Source organism: Biomphalaria glabrata, chromosome 14, assembly GCF_947242115.1.
Source record: "Biomphalaria glabrata chromosome 14, xgBioGlab47.1, whole genome shotgun sequence".
In the NCBI taxonomy this organism is placed as follows: domain Eukaryota; kingdom Metazoa; phylum Mollusca; class Gastropoda; family Planorbidae; genus Biomphalaria; species Biomphalaria glabrata.
The window spans coordinates 24,848,948-24,869,432 of record NC_074724.1 but is presented as its reverse complement, the minus strand read 5'-3'; the positions used below and the strand labels follow the sequence as shown (position 1 = coordinate 24,869,432).

The 20,485-nt window shown below is 39.6% G+C and overlaps 1 protein-coding gene across 8 annotated transcripts in view; it reads left to right on the top strand.

Annotated features, from left to right (window-relative positions):
* The window catches only part of LOC106055189 (neural cell adhesion molecule 1-like), a 128,970-nt gene that overhangs the window by 56,245 nt on the left and 52,240 nt on the right, over nucleotides 1–20,485 (top strand). For all 8 annotated transcript variants that reach the window (XM_056010086.1, XM_056010089.1, XM_056010087.1 and 5 more), the window contains exon 2: nucleotides 19,777–19,933. In XM_056010086.1, coding sequence (XP_055866061.1) covers nucleotides 19,777–19,933 — 157 coding nt within the window. The remainder of the gene's footprint in view (nucleotides 1–19,776; nucleotides 19,934–20,485) is intronic.

Here is a 20,485-nt window from a genome sequence, read left to right as displayed (position 1 = left end):
CAATGTTTACACACACTCACACACTCACGTTCACACACACAAACACAAGAAATATAAATAAAATATACATGTCATATAAATTTAATATAAAGTGAATATAAATTAAAAAAAAAACACTTTAGAAGAAGCGCCCTCAACAAAACGATGCCTAGAGCTCGATACAAATCATAAGAATGTGTTTTTCTGGGCAGTCCCCCCCCCCTCCCCTAGTAGCACAAAGAGTAGACCAATAAACTTTCCCTGTGGTTCTTGTGTTGATATCTCAAAACAGTGCACAAAGACGTGTACTTGAAACCATGGAACCCTTTTTTTTCTAATTTCTATCTTTGTCCTACTGATATAGAGATATGAGTATAAATAAACGAAGCTTTTATAAATAAAACAAAATGGTTGTGTTCATTTGAACATTTTTGTAAAAGGCTTGCTAGGAACAAGTTCATAAAATACACAGCTTGCTACACACAAGTCTTGCATTGAGGAGCTGAACACTGAGGGCGTTATGTTCAAATCTTCACATAAATGTCCGACATTGTTGACTTGGTTCTCAAAATAGAATGACTGTGTACATTTGTTTATAGAGTTCACGTTTAGTTTACTTTATACAAACAAACAAACAAAACTGTCCAAGAAATCAGATTGTTCTAGATATGCACGTACAACATCCCTAGTGTGTGTACAGTTCTAGAGATAGAGAAGTTAGAGGCGGGGAAATGTCCTGAAATTGAATTGAAAACAAACAAATGATCACAGTCGACATACAGGGTGTCTCGTCAAATGTTTGAAGATATGGAAATAAGTACATTGGATTGTTTAACACCTCATGCTTTCGAAATAGTAAATAAAAGTTTAAAACATGCTGAACAATAAAAAGAAAGCAGAAGTGTTTTAGACCTTTTGTTTGTACAAGCGATAGCATTGTAAAAAAAAAAGAGTATTTTTCAAACGATTAAATCTGGTGGCAATGGCCTGTCTTACAATCCATGCTATTTGTGATTTAATTTTTTTTTAATATTTTTTTTTCGTCATAATACATTCTTCAGATTTATTCTAGAATCTTTGTAGTTTCAAATTCTTGACATTAATCATCGAAATTATAATTTAGAAAAAGAGTCTAATAGTGTCTGGTCCTTTTTAAGAAGGTAGTGAATTGAATCAAGTGTAAATATTTGTTGTCATGGTCCGCGAAATAAAACAAAACAAAGCCTTCACCTGACAATAGAGCTCCGAAGTCGGTCTACATCACAGTTTGGGACTTGAACGGTTCTCCATTCTTGAAACTCTTTTTTTCTTTTCTTCTATGATTTCTATGTTGCTGCCATTGCAGTGTTGCTTTTCTTTGAAAGAAGCGTTTAGCCACCGGTTACGCCCGGTATCTATCTACATCCTTTATCACTATAGTCTGACTAATCGTTCTGAGACATCCCTATTCCCGTAACATCTTAAATGGAGCCGTTTCCCTCATCTTTTAATTTAGTTACATTTTCAACCAAAAAAAAATCAAAAAATAAATCTCACCGTCTATAATGCTATTTCTAAAACGTGTTGCTAAGAAACATTTCATTCCTCCGAATCTGTAAAGAGAATACGATTCATCTTAATTAAACAGATCGGTTAATCGCACCACCCGTTTATCAGGATCTAATCCGAAGCTTTATTGTAACCGCAAAAAACATTTCTCGTGTCATTTCCCCGCGATGTGGTCTCATTGCCCGGAATCGAATCTGTATGGACGCTTCTAAGACATATGATAAACGTGTTAACCATAATGAATGTGTGTTTGTGTGTCTAAGAGTGAGAGAGATTGTGGTAGCTGGATAGTACACTGACATTGGGTGGACAAAAAAAAATGAGAGCTGTTACAGAAGAGAGAGAGAGAGAGAGAAAGATTATAGTACAGGCTACGAATAGCGGCTTTATCCCCTGTTATGGAGTGCGAGTGTGTGTGTTTCTATGGTGACGCTGGGAAGAGGTTAGCGATTGGTTGTAAATGATGCAACATAGGTGGTATCGTCGTCACTTGGTCTAAGGGGAGACGACTTCAGAAAGGATGTGTTATTGTAGTGAGTTGGATTGTTTTGTTAATGACTTTATTACTATGAGTCTAGTATCTTTACTTGATTTTATGTTAGCTTCAGTTTTGTTAATATTAAAACTAAAGTTCTGTTTAGTTTTGTCCACAAAAGGAAGTCATTCATGTTATTTGAAGTTTTATTAGTTAAAGATATATTACGCCTACAGCGGTTTAGTTGTCTACCAGCAGTCTCGTGCTACAAGCCAACGACCGGTAACAACATGTTGGTGTCAGAAGTGATAAAGCCTACGACGGTTTAGTTGTCTACCAGCAGTTTGATGCTACAAGTCAAGGACCGACCCTCCCCACCCCCCCCCCCATTGTGGGGAGGCGGGTGAGTTTTTAACCCAAAAAAAAATCACTATAAGAAAACAAAACAGCTTAGTTCTCGAAACAACCGAATCTATTTCTCGTATTCAGATTGAGTGTGTGTGCCATTCAATTCATCGGGGGGGGGGGGGCAGATCGATGGTCCACCCGATTAGTCATCTGTGAAGGGCGCCTCTGACCCCCCTCCCTCCCCCCACGTCTTAAGCTGCCTACCAGCTCAATCGGGACTAAAACTCAAGTGGGCTTGTCTGGATGGCTAGTATTGAATTGGACAGGAAGGGAGACGACAGCGGACTGTTGCATAAATATTATGTGGAATGTAGGTTTTATATGTCCCGGAAATGATGTAGCTGTTGTTCGAGGGGCGGGGCTTGGCGACAGGAAAATACATGGCGGAAATGTCTGTAATTAAAAGGTTTGGGGAAAAGTGTTAGTATTTTAATAATTACTGTAAAAAACAATAACAACAGTATTAGATTATTTGCTGTTATAAATATTTAAGCTTTTATCAATTCACTCTGTCTGGGTGGAATCTTGCAACCACCTATTTCTCTTGATTCCCAATAATTGCACCATTATTTAATTGAATTAATGAAACATGAATTAATTAAAATAGAAATTTGTTAATAAATTCGTCATAATTAGTTAATTTTGTTTTTGTAGCGGCAGTAGGGCCTATTTAAATTAACATGGACTATAAAACCTTCAACCTTTATAAGCACTTGGATAGCTGACTGGCTAACAACAAGTCGTGGAGGCTTTAGAAAAAAGTTTTTGAAAAGGCAGCACGGAAACATTCTGCCAAATACCCCCATCACCCCTCCAACTCCACTGTTCCACAAACGTGAGTATGCTGTAAGCAAGAAATGTTTAACAAAAACAATTGATACAAATATTTCCGATCGATCAATTAAAAATTAATTACATGAATGATTAAAAATAATTGATACTATTTCACTCATTATTACCTTTTTTTTAAAAAAAAAAAGTATATATGAACATATCAGCGAAATAATTGTTGGCTAATTTCTTTAAAGTTTGTGCTTTCTGTATGTTTCTTTTTCTTTAATTTTTTTTTTAATGAAACGCTGTAATGAACTTAAGAGGAAAAAATAGAAAACCATTTCGCACTCCTACATTAATAGCATTAGTTCACGCATGTCATTCAACGTATACATGTACTCGTCTCGAGCTCGTTACAGACGACGCTGTTAGAAACCACGTGATTAGATTTGGAAACATGATTAGTACGAGCCTTGCGTGTTTGTGTGGTGTGTTTGTAATGGTCTGTGTGTGTGTGTGTTTGTAATGGTTTGTGTTCTGTGTGTGTGTTTTACTCTGTGGTTTGTTTGAGTCATACCTCCATCAGGAAATCCTCTATTGAGTCTAATGATGTTCTCGTGGGACAGCCACTGTCATCAAGACACTCTCTTAAGTTATAAACAAAGATACCGGACATTGGTCCTCCAGTAATCCTTCACCTTCACCTTAGTCTGTTGGACCGTTGGGGCACCACACACGATTTGTCGACCGTCCTTCTCCATTTCTCTCTGCCTTTTGCCTTGGATAGAACCTCTTTCAATGACACGCCCATCCATTCCTTTACGTTGTCTTCCCATCTCTTTTTCTATCTGCCTCTTCTTTTTCCTGGTACAGTTCCCTGAAGGAAGGTCTTTGCAAGCCCGAAGACCTTGTAATATGACCATAGACTTAAAAGTATCCGTTTATTTTTATTTTTACTCTAGTTGGCAGATCATCGTGGAGTCCCCACAGTCCGGTAGTAGTTGACCTTTTGCTAATGTTTTATGGGAAATTTAGTTTCATTAGGGATTGAGACAAGAACATAGACCAGTTTTTTTTTTTTTTTTGTAAACCCAGAAAAGAAGAAGAGAAAGGGACGAGTGAGTACAAGCTACCACTTACAACGAAACTCTATAGAAAAGCTAAAAGTAAATATCTAGGGGAGAGAATCTATCCAGATTTCAGTTTCGTTATTAGAAAGTACTAAAAGAAATAAAGTTCTCATTTCGTAGTAACGCTCACAATAGGCAGGTCAAGGTCGTATTCAGTATATGTGTGTGCGTGTGTTCTGGTAATTGATAGAGTAACCACGTTTAAGTTTGAAATTGCTGTGATTTATACGTTTCAGACATAAGTTCCTTAGAAATAGGTTAGTTGTTGTAACCCTAACAGGTACAGAAAAAAAAAATATTTTCTTGTGGATTTATTTTGTCAACCGTCTACACCAATCTTCATAGAAGGCCTGAACACTGACCTATAACGTCTCAACCTGTGGGCAGTGGGCAACAGTAGATTGTTGCCATGTCACAGGTCTGTTTGACGTGGCAACGAGCTTTTGGTCTCCACTGGTTGCGACGTTGCAGGTCAGTGTTCAGGCACTTTGACTTGTTATGTCAATCTATCAACCTAGCTGCGCTCATGTTCCTTCTTTTGACACACACAATAAGACCTCGCGATCTCGCCTCGTTAAGCCAGTGGTCTTCAAACTTCTTTCAGCGAGTATTGCAGAACCAAGGCATATTTTACAAAATCGGCTAATAGCTTGCTACCTCTGTTCAACATATCCATACGTATGACACGTATGACAACATTTATGTCTACGGCACAAACTTTGTCAATAGATGATGACATTGTTCACATTATCCTGAACTTCATTATCCTGAACTTGTCGAGGGCGCTTAATGAACTCGGGGGGGGGGGCTACTCTCTCTCCAAAGTTTGCGAACCATTACTATAAAGAGAAGAGATTAGAACAGATCGCTTGAAGTACACCTCTGGCTTTTTACGTTTGTGTGTGAATGTGGTGTGTGTGTGTGCGTGTGTGGTTGTCCTTGTGTGCACCATAAACAATAATGATAGTGTATCGGAGGGAGGAAGGATGATTGTCAAACCCCCATCACCTCCCGCTATGAAACTCCAGCTAATTGGCCATTGTTAGTGAAGCCTATACCCCCCAGCATCCCTCGCCCCCACCGTCTAAATCCTTTCTGGCATTACGTGACATTGTGGGATGACTAACTGACTAAGTATGCTTGTTATAGACTCTTCGATCGGATAGGTCATGAACACTTGACTGACTGTTCACACGGACATGATCCACTGTAAGCTAAACAACATTTACACAGGTTGTCATTGTCCTAAACTGACAGAAGCGCATAGATACAAATAGACATTCCAACGGCCAGCTCTAGCATCTTTTTTTTTAAAACAACAAATTAGGTCTTTAGTCGAAAACAGTTTTATCTATGATGCGGCCAACTACTTTTTTAAATCTGTGTGTTCATTGGTTTCATCCGACATGGTTAGCGCATAATGCATTATATCAGTTATCAATTGCATTTGTGTATGCGTTTCTATGGCAATGAGAATGTTGAAGAAAAGCACTTTGTAATCGAAAATCATTTATAACTATTTGGATCATTGAAATTACCTTTACCTATCCCTTGGTCTGTTGGGGCACCAAAGCAAGACTCGACGACCGTCATTAAAAGTATCGAATCAATAAATATCAAAATATAGCAAAGGAACAACATCGCACCGGAAGTACTTTGGCCACATTCAATTGTGTATGTAACTTACAATAAACTCTACAACCACTGCGCCCAAAAAAAAAAAAGGCTGGGGGGCTATGCATAAAAGTTGTATGTCAACTTCGTGTGTATGGTTTATCAAGTATGGTCCCCTAAGGGGGCGAGTGTCTGCTAGTACCGTTCTCGCTACTCTCAGGTGCCGCATTGTTCTTGTGTAGATATCAAGCTTGTCAATGGAAGGGGTTACAAACAAAGCCCTCTCTCGGGAGCTCGTAAATTGTTGAAGCTGCTGGAGGAACGCTCGTGTTTCTAGACTCCTCGCACTCACGCACACACACACGTAGTTAAACTCACACCAACGCACATGTGTTCATCACATAGACTACTCAAAGTTGCCGCCTAAACACAACCGCCTTCTGGTCTAGAAGGAGGGCCCAGTTCGTGTCAACAACCTTAACAAACCTGTATGAAACCTACCTGAGCGCTGGTAAACAATAACAAGCGCCGACGAATCTGAAGGTGAGCTGCGTGCGTGAGTGTGTGTGTGTGTGCGTGTGTGTGTGATAGAGTGGTGGCAGAACAGAGAATAGCGCCCAATGCCGCCATTTTTGTGTGTGTCTTTTCTCAGGCTGAAAAAATACGCTGTAGTATTGTGCTACTTTTGGAGCAGGGGTGGTAGGGTAATGAATTATATGCATTTCTTTAGCGGATCCGTGTTGTTATCTGCCACATGTGGTAACCCTGACGAAAAATCCACACAAACTGTAGCCGAAAGATTTTTAAAATCTCACAAATCATTTGAAGAGGGCGTGCTGACTTTTTTTCCCCGCCAAAACTTCGCTTGGTCAGTGGTCTCAGATAAAAGACGTTCAATTTGTAAAGCAAATTTGTGACATTTTAAATCTGTGGATCTAATTAAAGTAATTCTTTTAATACTCTTAATACTCTTATTTTATGGGGGCCGGAGGGGGTGAATTGGGAAAAATGTGAGATTTTACAGTGTGTGTGTGTTAAATCGACCCAGAGACTACATAGGAGAGACAGAAGACATTGGAAAGGGGTGTGTGTGTGTGGAGTCCGGGGTAAAAAGGTCACGGCTCCAAGAATTTCAAAATGCCACATTTGAGTGTTTCAAAAATGGAGGTGGGGGGGGGGATGCTTTGGGAGGTGTGCATTTGATTTGTAAAGGTTACATTTATCTGAAGTAAAAAGAAAAAAAAAAGATAACGCCCTCTTGAAATGGTTTTCTCTATTACATGAAAGCTTTATACCATACCGTTATACCTCGCACGTTGTTTAAACGCAAACACACGTCGCTACAACTAGAGCAAGAAATTGGATTTAACTACAAACAATAAAATGTATAGAACACCTTGACCTTTTCCCTCGTTTTTTTCCTGCTTTGTTTTTTCTTTTAATTTGTGGAAAATGGTTCAATTAATGTTCCCTTTTTAATTTGTCTGGCCGAGTTCCAAACACATGATTTGAAATACTTGACAGCCTTCTCTTGAAATACCTCCACCCCCCCCCCTCACCTACTATACATAAAATGTAGAAGGCAGCATCAATAATTGTATACATCTTATAATTCATTTACAGGTCTCAAACGTCAGACTTGTCACAATCAATTTCTGATTGCGGGAAAAAAAATGGCTCGTTCGATCTTGACACTGCGGTATCATTAAAGCTACCAATGTAAATGTCTATTCATTATCTGATGCTGCTGCCACTGTGAGCCAGAGACACTATATAAACTTTACTTTCAAACGCGCATGTTTTTTTTTTTTTTTTTTTTATTTTGTTGGAGCCTGGTGTCTAGTTCAGAAATGATTTTATTTTATAAGAAAGCTTCTATCAACTCAAGACATGAATCAAATAATCAATTTAAAAAAATTAACCAATTAGTCAATTAGTTATTGGTAATTAATTGTTTTAGTTTGATACCATCAAGGGAAATTAATCCTTCAGTATTCACTGATACGGCTAATTTTGTAGGGTTTCGCCCCCTTAGGAAATTAAAGACATTAGTTCTCCCACACCCATTCTCGGACCGTTTAAACTTCAAACAATTATTTAATTTACTTAACAAAACAATTAATCAATTAACCAATCAGTCAATTAACCAATTAGCCAATTAATAATTGCTAATTAATTATTTTTGTTTGATATCGAATAAGGGAACTAACTTCTACGTTATTGAAAGATATAATCGTAAGTGCTGAGCTTGTCCCCTTTGTTAATTTTTTTTTCATTTTTTTTTTCATGTATATTTTAGTTGTTCTTTTTTTTTTTGTTGTCGGTGAAATAAATAAGCGTCTTTATTTGTGTATTTACCTCCTTCCTTGACTCTATTCTAAGTTACAATATACAGTTGTGTGTGTGTGTGCGGGGGGCAGTAGCCGCCATGTTCACTCTGCCTCAAAAAGCATCCGAACATGATAAATCGTTTTGTGTCTGCTCAAACGAATCTCCTTCATGGCGGGAATGAGTTAATGAGTTAATATTACATAATGCCGACATGTGAAGCGTCCAACTAGAAGCGAAGCATGTTTACTCCATGTGCCTCCTATTACATCCCATTGAGTTGACCGATCTGGACAAGTCCCAGTAGACCCTCTTCCTCCTTGCAACCTCTCTATTATTTCCCGCTGGTATTTCATGGCTAGGACACGCCCTTGCCGCCATCTATGTGCCTTTACTCATCTACCACACAAGGTAAAGGTCAAACAATTGAAACACTATACAGGGGCATCGCTATCGGGCTTGAAGTTCTCTCGGACACAATCGGACACTTGACCTTTAGAAAGAGAGAGAGAGAGGGAAAAGAGAAAAAAAAACGAAAAAAAAAGTCAGGTTTTGAACTGGATTTCTTGGGTTTTTATAGTTTAACTTCTTTCTTGTGTGTCGGGAAGCTGATAACAAATGCTCCCAGCTTTTACAGTTGCATCTAGTTGATCAGTTTAATGTTAGACTAGACTATCTATGCTTCGAGTGGGGAACCACCTAAAGTTTAACTTTCCGTTGAAGCTATAAAAAAAAAGATTAGTATCTAGATTTGTTTTATTTATTGTGAAATTATAGCTTGACGAAAATGATTCATTAAAGTCCACAAGTAATTGATGTTTCCCCATTTCCACCACCAACTATCAGTTGTCACAGAATACCCAACAACGGCATTCAACAGCCCAGAAGTAGAGCTGGGATACGCTTCTAGGGAGCGTTCCGCCATTGTTCATGACTTAATAATAAGAGTTAAACATAAGTGTTTTAACCCCCCCCAAAAAAAAAAAATAAAATAAAAAAGTATTAAGGCTAATAATGTGTAAGTACTTGTACCGATGAGGGTTTTATTTTAGTGTTCATTTCTTGGGAATGTATACTGACAATGATCCTGATAAACAGTTCCTGTACTTGGAACCAATAGACAATCGGAATGACCATTATTAGTTGTTGTTTTTTTGGACCCGATAAAGAATTTGCAAGTCGAAAAGAGAGAGAGAGAAAAAAAAAGACAAGTTATTTATGCATTACTTCATATTTCTCCAGCCAATGTTGAGGAACATTTTTTTTTCGTTACTCTTTTGGTTGAAACATGATGTAAGACATCCCTGCATCCGTTTAGCAGGCCAGAGGAACTCTTTAGCTTCATCTCAATGTCATGAACATCAAAAGATTGAATCTGAATTGAACTTTAGAATGATAACTTCGACGATAAAGATAAAATAGCAATATTCTTATGACATCAAAGTTTCGATATCAGTTATTGAGATCGATGGTTCCTGGGGGGGGGGGGATCATTGTTGCTTTGGATGTTTATAAAGAAGTATTTCTAGCCTCGTCCCGAAAATAAAACAAAACGCCATTCCCCCCCCCAACCACACACGCGCACACACACACACACACACGTTTGGTTTTCTTTTGTCAATACTTTTGGTTGACGGACTATTTACGTCGCACGAGCCTTGGCAAATCGTTGGCGCAATCTCCCGCCAGACTTTTATCTTGTCGAACTCGTAACGAGCCAACTGCCGAGGGCGGCTGGACCCTGTCGAACCATCGATCACGCCATACATGTGAACTATGCGGGCAGGTACAATCTGTTTTGTTTGTTCTCTGCTTTGTGCTGGACATTGTATGCAGACCAAGAGACAAATGCTGAGTCGTAATAATAACTGTTTCTCTCTTCTCTAAACAACCACCAACACAAAAATTCTATTTGAAAATAACATTATGTGATTATGCGCATATTTTTCTTGCTTACACAGTTTTGGAAGATTTATAAATACACTAGAATGCAACATGCCTTTTAACACGTGACTAACACGTGACATGTAAAATTACGTGATTTCAACCTGAATACTGTAAGACGAGCCTTTTTTTTTTGACGCATAGCAGTGTTAGTAATTGTTGTCAAGGAAACGCAGAGAAATACAGCGATTGGAATTAAATACTTTCAACACTTCATTCTGTTCTAGTACTTAACAATTAAAATGACTTTCCTCGAAACAGTGTGATAAATCGGTGGGTTAGGGTTAGATCAATCGGTGCTTTCCCTTTATCTCCTTTTCATATTTTTACAAGTATTTTGTCCATTTTGTTTTCTTGGAAATAGCCCCCCCCCCCCCCAACACACACACAATCTGGTAATAAGTGTCCAATTGTACGATTGCTATCTTTCAGTAGTCTCGACTTCTGTGCAGTAATAAAAGCGATATGGATTTGATATCAACAAATGAGACCAAACTTGTCGTTAGTTATCTTATCTTATCTGATATAATACAGACGTTACTTCAAAAAAGAAGATGATTACGTCCTACGCGCCATGCATTTAGTCATGCATATTAACCAATGACTTATGTTATATTCAAACAGTGTTACACTGTACATTCAAGTCAACAAGTTTTAGTTAGCTTTACGGGAGGAGGAGGGGGGGGGGCTGGAAAAAGTGTGTCGCGGGAAACAATTGGAAACAACACAACAATGTTTACTCCTAGTGACAGAAGGTTACCTCGCTCGCGCGCGTGTGTATAAACCGAGAGAGATGGCGAGGCTGGATAGCGGGAATGAGTAATGGGGGATCCCTGAAAACTAAGTGTATTTATCGGGGGGGGGGAGGGTGGTAATCTGCTCCACTCCTGCTTTATGTCCCATTGTTTCTCACCACGCTATCTTCACAGCAGCGGGCTGCCACTTCTGGAAGCCCTATCCTATTACTTCACAAACAAGTGCCCACAGACCAGGACAATGCTTGCTTTCTGTGTTTAGAGTGTGACATTTTCTCTGTTCACTGATAGAATACACCAATAGATAGAAACAAAATACAAACCTTTTAGTTCCCAACTTTTTATTTACATTTTTTTTTCAGCAATTATTAGTATTCATTAGCTGCAAACTTAAATAAAGCATATATTATCTTAAACAATGGGTGATATGTTGCGGAAACAATCTTCATTTCTGTTTTAAAAGATAAATAGCCTACATGAAGTTAAACCCTGGCCTGACGATGCTCCTATACTCCTATGGGTACTTGACATTAGCCAGGGGAAAACCTTCTTATTTGTATTTTCCATTTCTATTTTAGTCCTCTGTGATCATAAGAAAAAAGTTTGGGAGGCCAGCCCGCTTAGAATGGCGCGGTATTTAAATATATCAGTTGACCTGTTTATTAACGGACACTTTTGGTTGTCTCTCTGTAAAAGGTATTTACGTTGTCATACGTTTAGGCGTCTGTGTTTGACCTTTCACCTTCCAGTCTAGTTCACCTCTGTATCACAAAGATCACGCCCATTTTTTTTTATCCATTGGATTAATATTATCAGCAGTTCCCCCCCCCCCCCCCCCCCCGAAAGAGGAGCCACTATTAGTTTTTGCGTGGTCTGTCTCTCCTTCCGTCTGTCATTCTGTCCCAACGTTTAGATGCCTAAAACTAAAAGTGCTCTAGAAAATCCGATTTCCGTCGTAATTTGTAGCGCATTTATTTCGATGTGAAGCGGTGACCTTAACTCTTGTGCAAGGGAACCCTTTTATTTTTAAAACTTAATCAGACCTTTTTTTTTTTTTTCTCATACGAAAACACCATTTTAAAACAATACTTGTCAGACTAACTTAACGCTTCGTATTATTAACAATGATGTGCACTATCATGAGCCTACTATGTACTACTATGTACTATCTTCATAAACAAATTTAGTTGTCATTTCGTCTTATCATCATGGCATGTCATTTCGTCTTATCATCATGGCATGTCATTTCGTCTTATCACCACGATATGCCATTTAGCATTCTCATCATGGCATGGCATTTAGTCTTATCACCACGATATGCTATTTAGTCTTAGCATCATGGCATGTCATTTAGTCTTATCACCAGGATATGCCATTTAGCATTCTAATCATGACATGTCATTTAGCATTCTCATCATGACATGCCATTTAGCTTTATCGACATGACTGGTCATTTAGCATTCTTACCATGACATGTCATTTAGCGTTCTCACCATGACATGTCATTTTGCTTTTCACCACGATATGTCATTTAGCATTCTCGCCGTGGCATGTGCGTTAGCCTTATCACCACCATGTGCCATTTAATCTCTATCAGCGTGACGTGTCATCACGCCCTGACATATCGTTTTAACTCTTTTATTACCATGGCACGCCATTAAGCCTATGAAACCGTTACGTGTCATTTAAACCTTTATGATCGTAATATGCCATTTCAACATGTTGTTATAAACTTGGGTAGTTGTGAATTAGCTCTGAGTTAAAGACAAGTGCAAGGCACCAGATACTAATCGACAGTTGAATGCGAGCCTCACATGGTTCCGCCATTTTCTGTTGTACGCTTGCCTCCTACGGCCTCGTTGTAAAGACTGGACTGTAAAATCAATCGAGTCCCCTGGTAATGTAATAGATGTCAGCACGCATCTCTCCGCTGTTCCCCTTCTACCTAACCCAGGTCATCTACTTCACTTGTCCAGTTCAATCGTTATTTACTTGAGGAGCGGGGGGGGGGGGACACTTGGATATTGACGTCCGAAGTCTATCCCCAATCCTTTTTTTTCCGTCCTAAAACATGTAAAAAAAATTAATTAATGTTAAAAAAAATAAAAAATTATCGTTTTCATTGTTCTTCATCTCAGACACGTCTCAAGCACTCAGTCACTAAGACCTCGAACTTACATCGTGCTTTCGAGCAACTCTGAAGTATTATTAGTATTACATTTATTATTAGTATTAACGTTTTAAATGTGCCTTTATAACAGCAGTGTGTGTGTGTGTATAATATAATATCACGTTCCTAAAACAATATAGAAGATGTAATTCCCACAGCACGATGTGACGGATGTTTCTGTGTATTCACCCAGTTGGCAGCGGTATCGATTTTCTCTTCTTCCTCTTTCTACCCGATGTGGCTTTTAATATATTTTTTTATCTCCTCCTAACTCATCTTATGGTTACCATAGCAATCAATATGCGTATCTATCCTTGTTGGCCCAAGACAGGAGATGCGATAAAGATGCCGCGTTAATGACTCTGCGTCAACAACCTCCTTGAAATTTGCCAAAGCCGATAGAAAAGTTCTGCACAAGTTGATAGTGTTGCCTAGACCATGCGTGTCTGGTGCATAGTCAAGTGCATCGATTGAGATCGAGATATCAGACAGGCGTTCAAGAAGTGCGTCTTTTTGATTGGAGAGATTTGAAAGTGTGTCTTGTTTTTTTTTTGTGTGACTTTCAAAACAAACGAGGAGCTCATTTCTTTGTGGTCGTGTATTGGATGCTTTGTGTATCAGAGCGTGACTGTTCCATGGTGCTCTTTCCAAATACTGAATGAAGACGCATCATCAATATGCACCAATAGCCCGTCGAGCTGGTGCCGGGGTCCAGAAATGAACATAAAGAAAACCATCGCTAGTGCGGGGGGGGGGGGGGGGGACTGTTCTAAAGAAAAACAAAACAAGTTATATTTGTAAAGGAAATGGAAATCACTAGAACTCGATAATTCATTACATTGTCATTGCTTAAAGCATTCCTAATCCTCTTACCACAAAAATACGCAGTCTTCATTTGCAGCCTCTTTTGTTTTTTTCGTTTGACCTAATCAGCTTGCAGCCTCTACCCAGCCGCTCCCCCCCCCTCCCACTGTAGTAACTGACATAGCAGCAGTATCCCCAAGACTGTAAGAACATTAGTGATGCGTTATACCTTCAGATTGTACTAGTGACACTTTCCGACTGCCAGAGAACTGGCTGCACACACAACAAGTTTCCATCTTTGTTTAGCAAACATCCCGGACCGAGGACAAAGCTGAGGGTGGCCACACGTTGTCATGCAGTGGAAACTGTTGCACTGGAATGTAAACTACAATGGATGCCCCCCCCCCTCCCACACACACAATTCGGGTCTTATGGGGCGTGGATGGCCTTTTGCAAACGTTAATAAATCTTTCTTAGAACTGCAATGATTTTTGCTGTGCGAATATTATACACTTTAAATAAATAAATAAATAAATAAATATATATATAGGTGTGTGAGTGTGTTTGTTTGCTTTGTTTTTGTGTATGCGGGAGAAGGACACTTAAAGCATTTTGTTTATGTTGCCTTGGAGACGGGTAGGTAAGCACTTTAAAGCTTCCATGCCTAGAGATGAATCTATACTTGTTATTAAATTTACTCAAGAATTAAAAGTAATAATATTTGTTAGAGAGATAGAGAGAGAGAGAACAGGTCAATGCAATGCTAGATGGGGAGAAAGGGAAAAAAAAAGAACGCCGCACACCATTGCGTACGCGCATTTCGCAAGAGCGTGTGCGCTAATTTGCCCAGCTTTGTTACTGTACGCTGCGCCCACAGCATCGAACGGCTCAGGGGACAGATAGAGCTCTGGCTTCAGCCAGGCGAGAATCAATACCAGCCGACGCCTTGGAGAACACAGGAGGCGACGTCAAGAGGGGGAAAGAATAATGTCAAAACATCCAGGCCATGGGGATAGAACTCCAAGCTCCGAGAGGCATTCTCACGCAACCTGCACCGGTACAAACACGTACAGCAGACTTCAACAGTAGCTCGAACTATCTTTATGGCGGAGCGGTGAGCTCAGTGGGCGAGAAGTAAAACAGGGCGTGAATGCTATCAAATTTCCCTTAACAAACATCTGTTCTGGTCAGCCGCCCTCCCGCTCTTTCCAAAAAGTCCTTACCGGCTTCTTCGCCATTTTTTTTGTTCATTTCCCCCCGCTTGTCACGTGTAAAAAAAAATCGATAGTACGTCTCTTCTTCAAGTACTTTTAGGAAGATTACATTTCACCATTCGAGCAGAACTCAAAACAAAATCTTGTCAGTCTCTGGTCCATGTATTCAGCCATTCTGGACTTTGGTATTGCAAAGACGGAAACTGCATTGGAATGTGTACGATAATACGTCATAAGAAAAAAAAGGTTATAGCATTCTGTTAATTGAGGGTACAACTTAATCAAAAGAATGTCGTTATCATGTCCCGTTACATACTAATTGTGAGTAGAAGCAAATATAAAGGCTAGGTCCTACTCTTGTAGTACTGAATCCTAAGTCCTACTCTTTTAGTACTGAATCCTAAGTCCTACTCTTCTAGTACTGAATCCTAAGTCCTACTCTTCTAGTACTGAATCCTAAGTCCTACTCTTCTAGTACTGAATTCTAAGTCCTACTCTTCTAGTACTGAATCCTAAGTCCTACTCTTCTAGTACTGAATCCTAAGTCCTACTCTTCTAGTACTGAATCCTAAGTCCTACTCTTCTAGTACTGAATCCTAAGTCCTACTCTTCTAGTACTGAATCCTCAACCCCAAGCATAATGTAGTCAACACATGTTTCAAGTATCTCACTGAAAAATGCCATTATTCGTATACATATTGTCTGTGACCCAGAGGTTCCTGTATGCATGTATGCATTTACCATGTTACTCAGACCCTATTTCTTTTTACAATCTGAGTGATTTAATGTACATTTCCCGTATATTGGATTCCCCATGTCAGCTACGCCACTGGCCTGCCGTCTAAAATAACAATGTAAAGTTACACATCCCTACCAGACTGTCTTGACATGCGACCTAATATGCACAAATCTGCAGTTGACTCCCCATGTCAGCTACGCCACTGACCATGCGTCTAAAATAATGTAAAGTTACACATCCCTACCAGACTGTCTTGACATGCGACCTAATATGCACAAATCTGCAGTTTACTTGGAGACCAGCCCTCGGCAGCACGCTCGGCGGATGTAGAGGTTACAAATAATGTTCGAGGCGGTGACATAGCAATTACCTACGGCATCACACCTCTGTCTGACATGCCGCCTCTCTCGTCACTGAGTTATCAGAACAGGAAGAAATGAAACGACGAGGCTTGGGCGTGTTGAATAATAACAGAACCAAACATAAAAAGTATTTGTTCTTGCGAAACAATTGACATTTTATACAAACACATAAGACTGTCTTGCAATAGTATATTTAAACAATTCACCATTGATCTTTTGTACACTAACCTTCGCGGGTCAGTGAAATATGAAAAAAAAATTAGATTCTGTTTTGATGACATCAGTATGTTTGTTTTTAGCACTTACTCCAAATATATATTTATACCCTCGGCCAATGTTTCATGACATTTTTAGCAAGCCTCATGTATTCATTCGTATTCCAACACCTGCAATCTATTTGTAGACATGATGGTTCTGTGCTGTGCAGTACTCCATAGAGGGCTAAGCCTAAGAGCAAGCCTACATAAATACATATACTTCCAGTCAAGCCCATCTATGCATACATAGTTACATAACTTAATCCAATTATTGCTACATACAAGACTATTGATATATATATCAGTAGCTCGAACTATCTTTATATATATATATATATATATATATATATATATATATATATATATATATATATATATATATATATATATATGTCATCGATTGTGTCTGTGAGACTAATGTGATGTCAGAAAGCTATTTTTGTTCTGGTGATCGGTTTTGTCGTATCGATCTTCTAAGTCTTAATCATTAGCGTGACTTAAAGCACGGATTTCTTGAACAAACGTTGGTGCTGCATCAACACCACCACCAATAGTTCGGACTACTCTGTCCGTCCTTCCCACTTTTATTTCAACCAACTGCTACTCACTGGCTATGTCTGATGAGACTTCAATCTGTACACACGAGCTCATACTATCAAGATTGGTCGTTACAAAAATATATTGACTTGTGAAGCATTATTTCAAAAAGATTTGAAAAATGATGACCATGTTTATGTCACACCCCCCCCTTTTTTTTTTTTTACTTCCCCACTGCACAAATCAATTATCATACCGGAAGTGACAGTTTACTACTTTAAATGTATGTAGAATTGTAGATTATAAGTTGAAGACTTGTGTGAGAGCTGTGCCTACACCGGTACATGGGATTTGACGAGGTGGTGTTACTAAGTATATAGCACTTTAAGAACGAACAGAAGACTCGTGTTTAATGTAGTCCACTTTCATTCTGTCTTTGTGTTTTATAGAATTGTGGATTCAAATCGACTTTAGGTGAAGCAATCCATTAATGAGATTGTAGATCTATTACATCAAACTTAGATCTACATCTCAATACAAAAAATAAAAATTGAACGCTATTGATATATTCGAATGTACTGTTGCGAGCTCTTGGCCGCCCATCTGAAAATAACTGAGCGTTCGGTCCAGGAACGTCGCCAACGAATAGTTCTATGAACATAGCAACAGTAACATATTTAGTCGGGCCAATAAATGAGCCTCAGTGAGTAATCTTCCAGGCGAGTATACAAGGGGGATAATCCTGATGAGTCAACCGTATGTTATTGATATTTCTGGTCTCCAATTGATTAACTCCCTTGTTCTCACACTTTAACCCCCCCCCCCTCTCTCTAAAAAAAAGCCCCCACGTTTTCACACACAGCCAGTCTCCACGACCCAAAGTGTCCTCATTTACCTGACGTCTGACACACACTCTCTCCTCCCCCTCCCTTATTGAATCCCGCAACTGTCAATTAATGATCTTGTGTCACTAATGGCATTGCACCAGGTAGCCATCGGAGTGAGTGATGCGGCAAGTTGTGCGGGGGTCTGGTGAGCTAGAATCACCAGTTGGCATCTGAGCCTATACTCCTCTTCAATGGATCTATTCACCTTTACTACTTATTAATTGTCTACCCTTTATGCTAGCCTACTCATGGAGTCATGGAGGTGTGTCTGTGCGTGCGCGAAGATTATCATCCTACATTTTGATCTGTATTTCCGTTTTCTAACAATCGGCTGTAATAATTAAAAACATGAATGTGTGACTCAGACAGTGCGTCGCCAGAGCAAGTCTTGACCTGGGAACCACTTGTTCCCATACACATTAAATGCTGGCTCTTGCGTTTCTAAAAATGATTCAAGACAATGGAAACAAATCGGTGTAACGCCCACTAGCTTTTTTTTTAATTTTTTTTTCAATCCGGTGAACTTGTAAAACAATTTTCTCAAGAAAACATTTTGAATGTTCATGACGTTTTGAACCAAATATTTGTTTATAATATAACAAAAAAAAAAACAACAACAAAACAACTGAATGGCCTTCACCTTTTGTTCTTACTATCTTTTGTCTTCGTTTTTGCTTTAAAAAAACAAATGAAAAGAGGTGGGGGGGGGGAGGGTAATGTGAATGGCGTCTGCATCAATATTTGTAGCCGTGATGCCAATTTTGTTTATTCACATCATCCCCTGGCGTATTGGTGTCTTTGAAGGGTAGCCCCTGTAACCACCACCACCACTTAAAAAAAATCTTGTTTTCCCCCTGTGTGTGTGTGTATTATGTCAGAAATGTTACTTTTACGTTGGAATCGTTGGAAGTCTTTCTACCCCCCCTCCCATGGTTTTCTCCCCATTTTGATATAATTTGTGTGTTGGAATGTTTCACTGTTCACCGCAAAGAAACACCAATGTGTATCCCAGTGGAAATCGATTACCTTCTCGCCCAGGCTCGATCTCTCTCTGTTCTGACAAGTCTACTGATGTTTGTTCTAAAGGTCTGAAAGTTTATAGTTTCCTTGCAGTCGGGCGATATCGATTACAGTCCCCCCCCCTTTTTCCTACTCTCCCTCTTCTGGCATTCGTCATCCCTAATTTTTGATGCGCGATACTGCCCATGCAAACTCCGGCAGTAAGAGATGGTGATTGAGAGAGAGGGGAGGGGATGTACTGAGGACGTGGATGTTAATGTTTTAGATCATTTTTAACGATGGATCTAAATCAGCGATTCCCATAGCCTCATTCACATTGAACACGCTGTGTACCCATTTTTTAAATCTATTATAATATATTTAAAGAAGGCAACTCAAAGAGGACATAACACACACATAGTAATAACACTGCCTTAAACACAGCTTCTTCCCTAGACTTGGGCTGAACTCCGAAGTGTCTGTCAAGTCAGCATTCATTCTCAATGCATTCTGTCACAGTGCAAGAGCTAGAGCAGCACATTCTGTCACAGTGCAAGAGCTAGAGCAGCACATTCTGTCACAGTGCAAGAGCTAGAGCAGCACATTCTGTCACAGTGCAAGAGCTAGAGCAGCACATTCTGTCACATTGCAAGAGCTAGAGCAGCACATTCTGTCACAGTGCAAGAGCTAGAGCAGCACATTGTGTAGTGACTTGGATGGTGGTGTCTAAGGCAGGCTTATAACACTATACCAAATAGAGAGCATTTCATATTTACTCGTCATTTTCTCTTCAAGATGCAACAGACTTCAAGGTCAGGCCAGACATGTTAATGGTATTTTCTTACATTTCAGGCCAAGATCCTACAGACTTCAAGGTTCAGATCATGCCAGTCGTTTCTGTACTTAATGCTAACCTGAACGAGGGCAAAGGGTTAACTTGTTCTTCTGTACCACCGGGAGATCTGGAGTGGTTCTTTCAGGACGCTAAGATAACTTCTACTACTGGAAGGTAAACCATATTGACTTGTGCTCATCATTGGTGCCCCCCAACCATATTGACTTGTGCTCATCATTGGTGCCCCCCCAACCATATTAACTTGTGCTCATCATTGGTGCCCCCCAACCATATTGACTTGTGCTCATCATTGGTGCCCCCCAACCATATTGACTTGTGCTCATCATTGGTGCCCCCCAACCATATTGACTTGTGCTCATCATTGGTGCCCCCCAACCATATTGACTTGTGCTCATCATTGGTGCCCCCCAACCATATTGACTTGTGCTCATCATTGGTGCCCCCCAACCATATTGACTTGTGCTCATCATTGGTGCCCCCCAACCATATTGACTTGTGCTCATCATTGGTGCCCCCCAACCATATTGACTTGTGCTCATCATTGGTGCCCCCCAACCATATTGACTTGTGCTCATCATTGGTGCCCCCCAACCATATTGACTTGTGCCCCCCAACCATATTGACTTGTGCTCATCATTGTGAACCCCCAACTTTATTGACTTGTGTTAATCATTGGTGCCCCCCAACCATATTGACTTGTGCTCA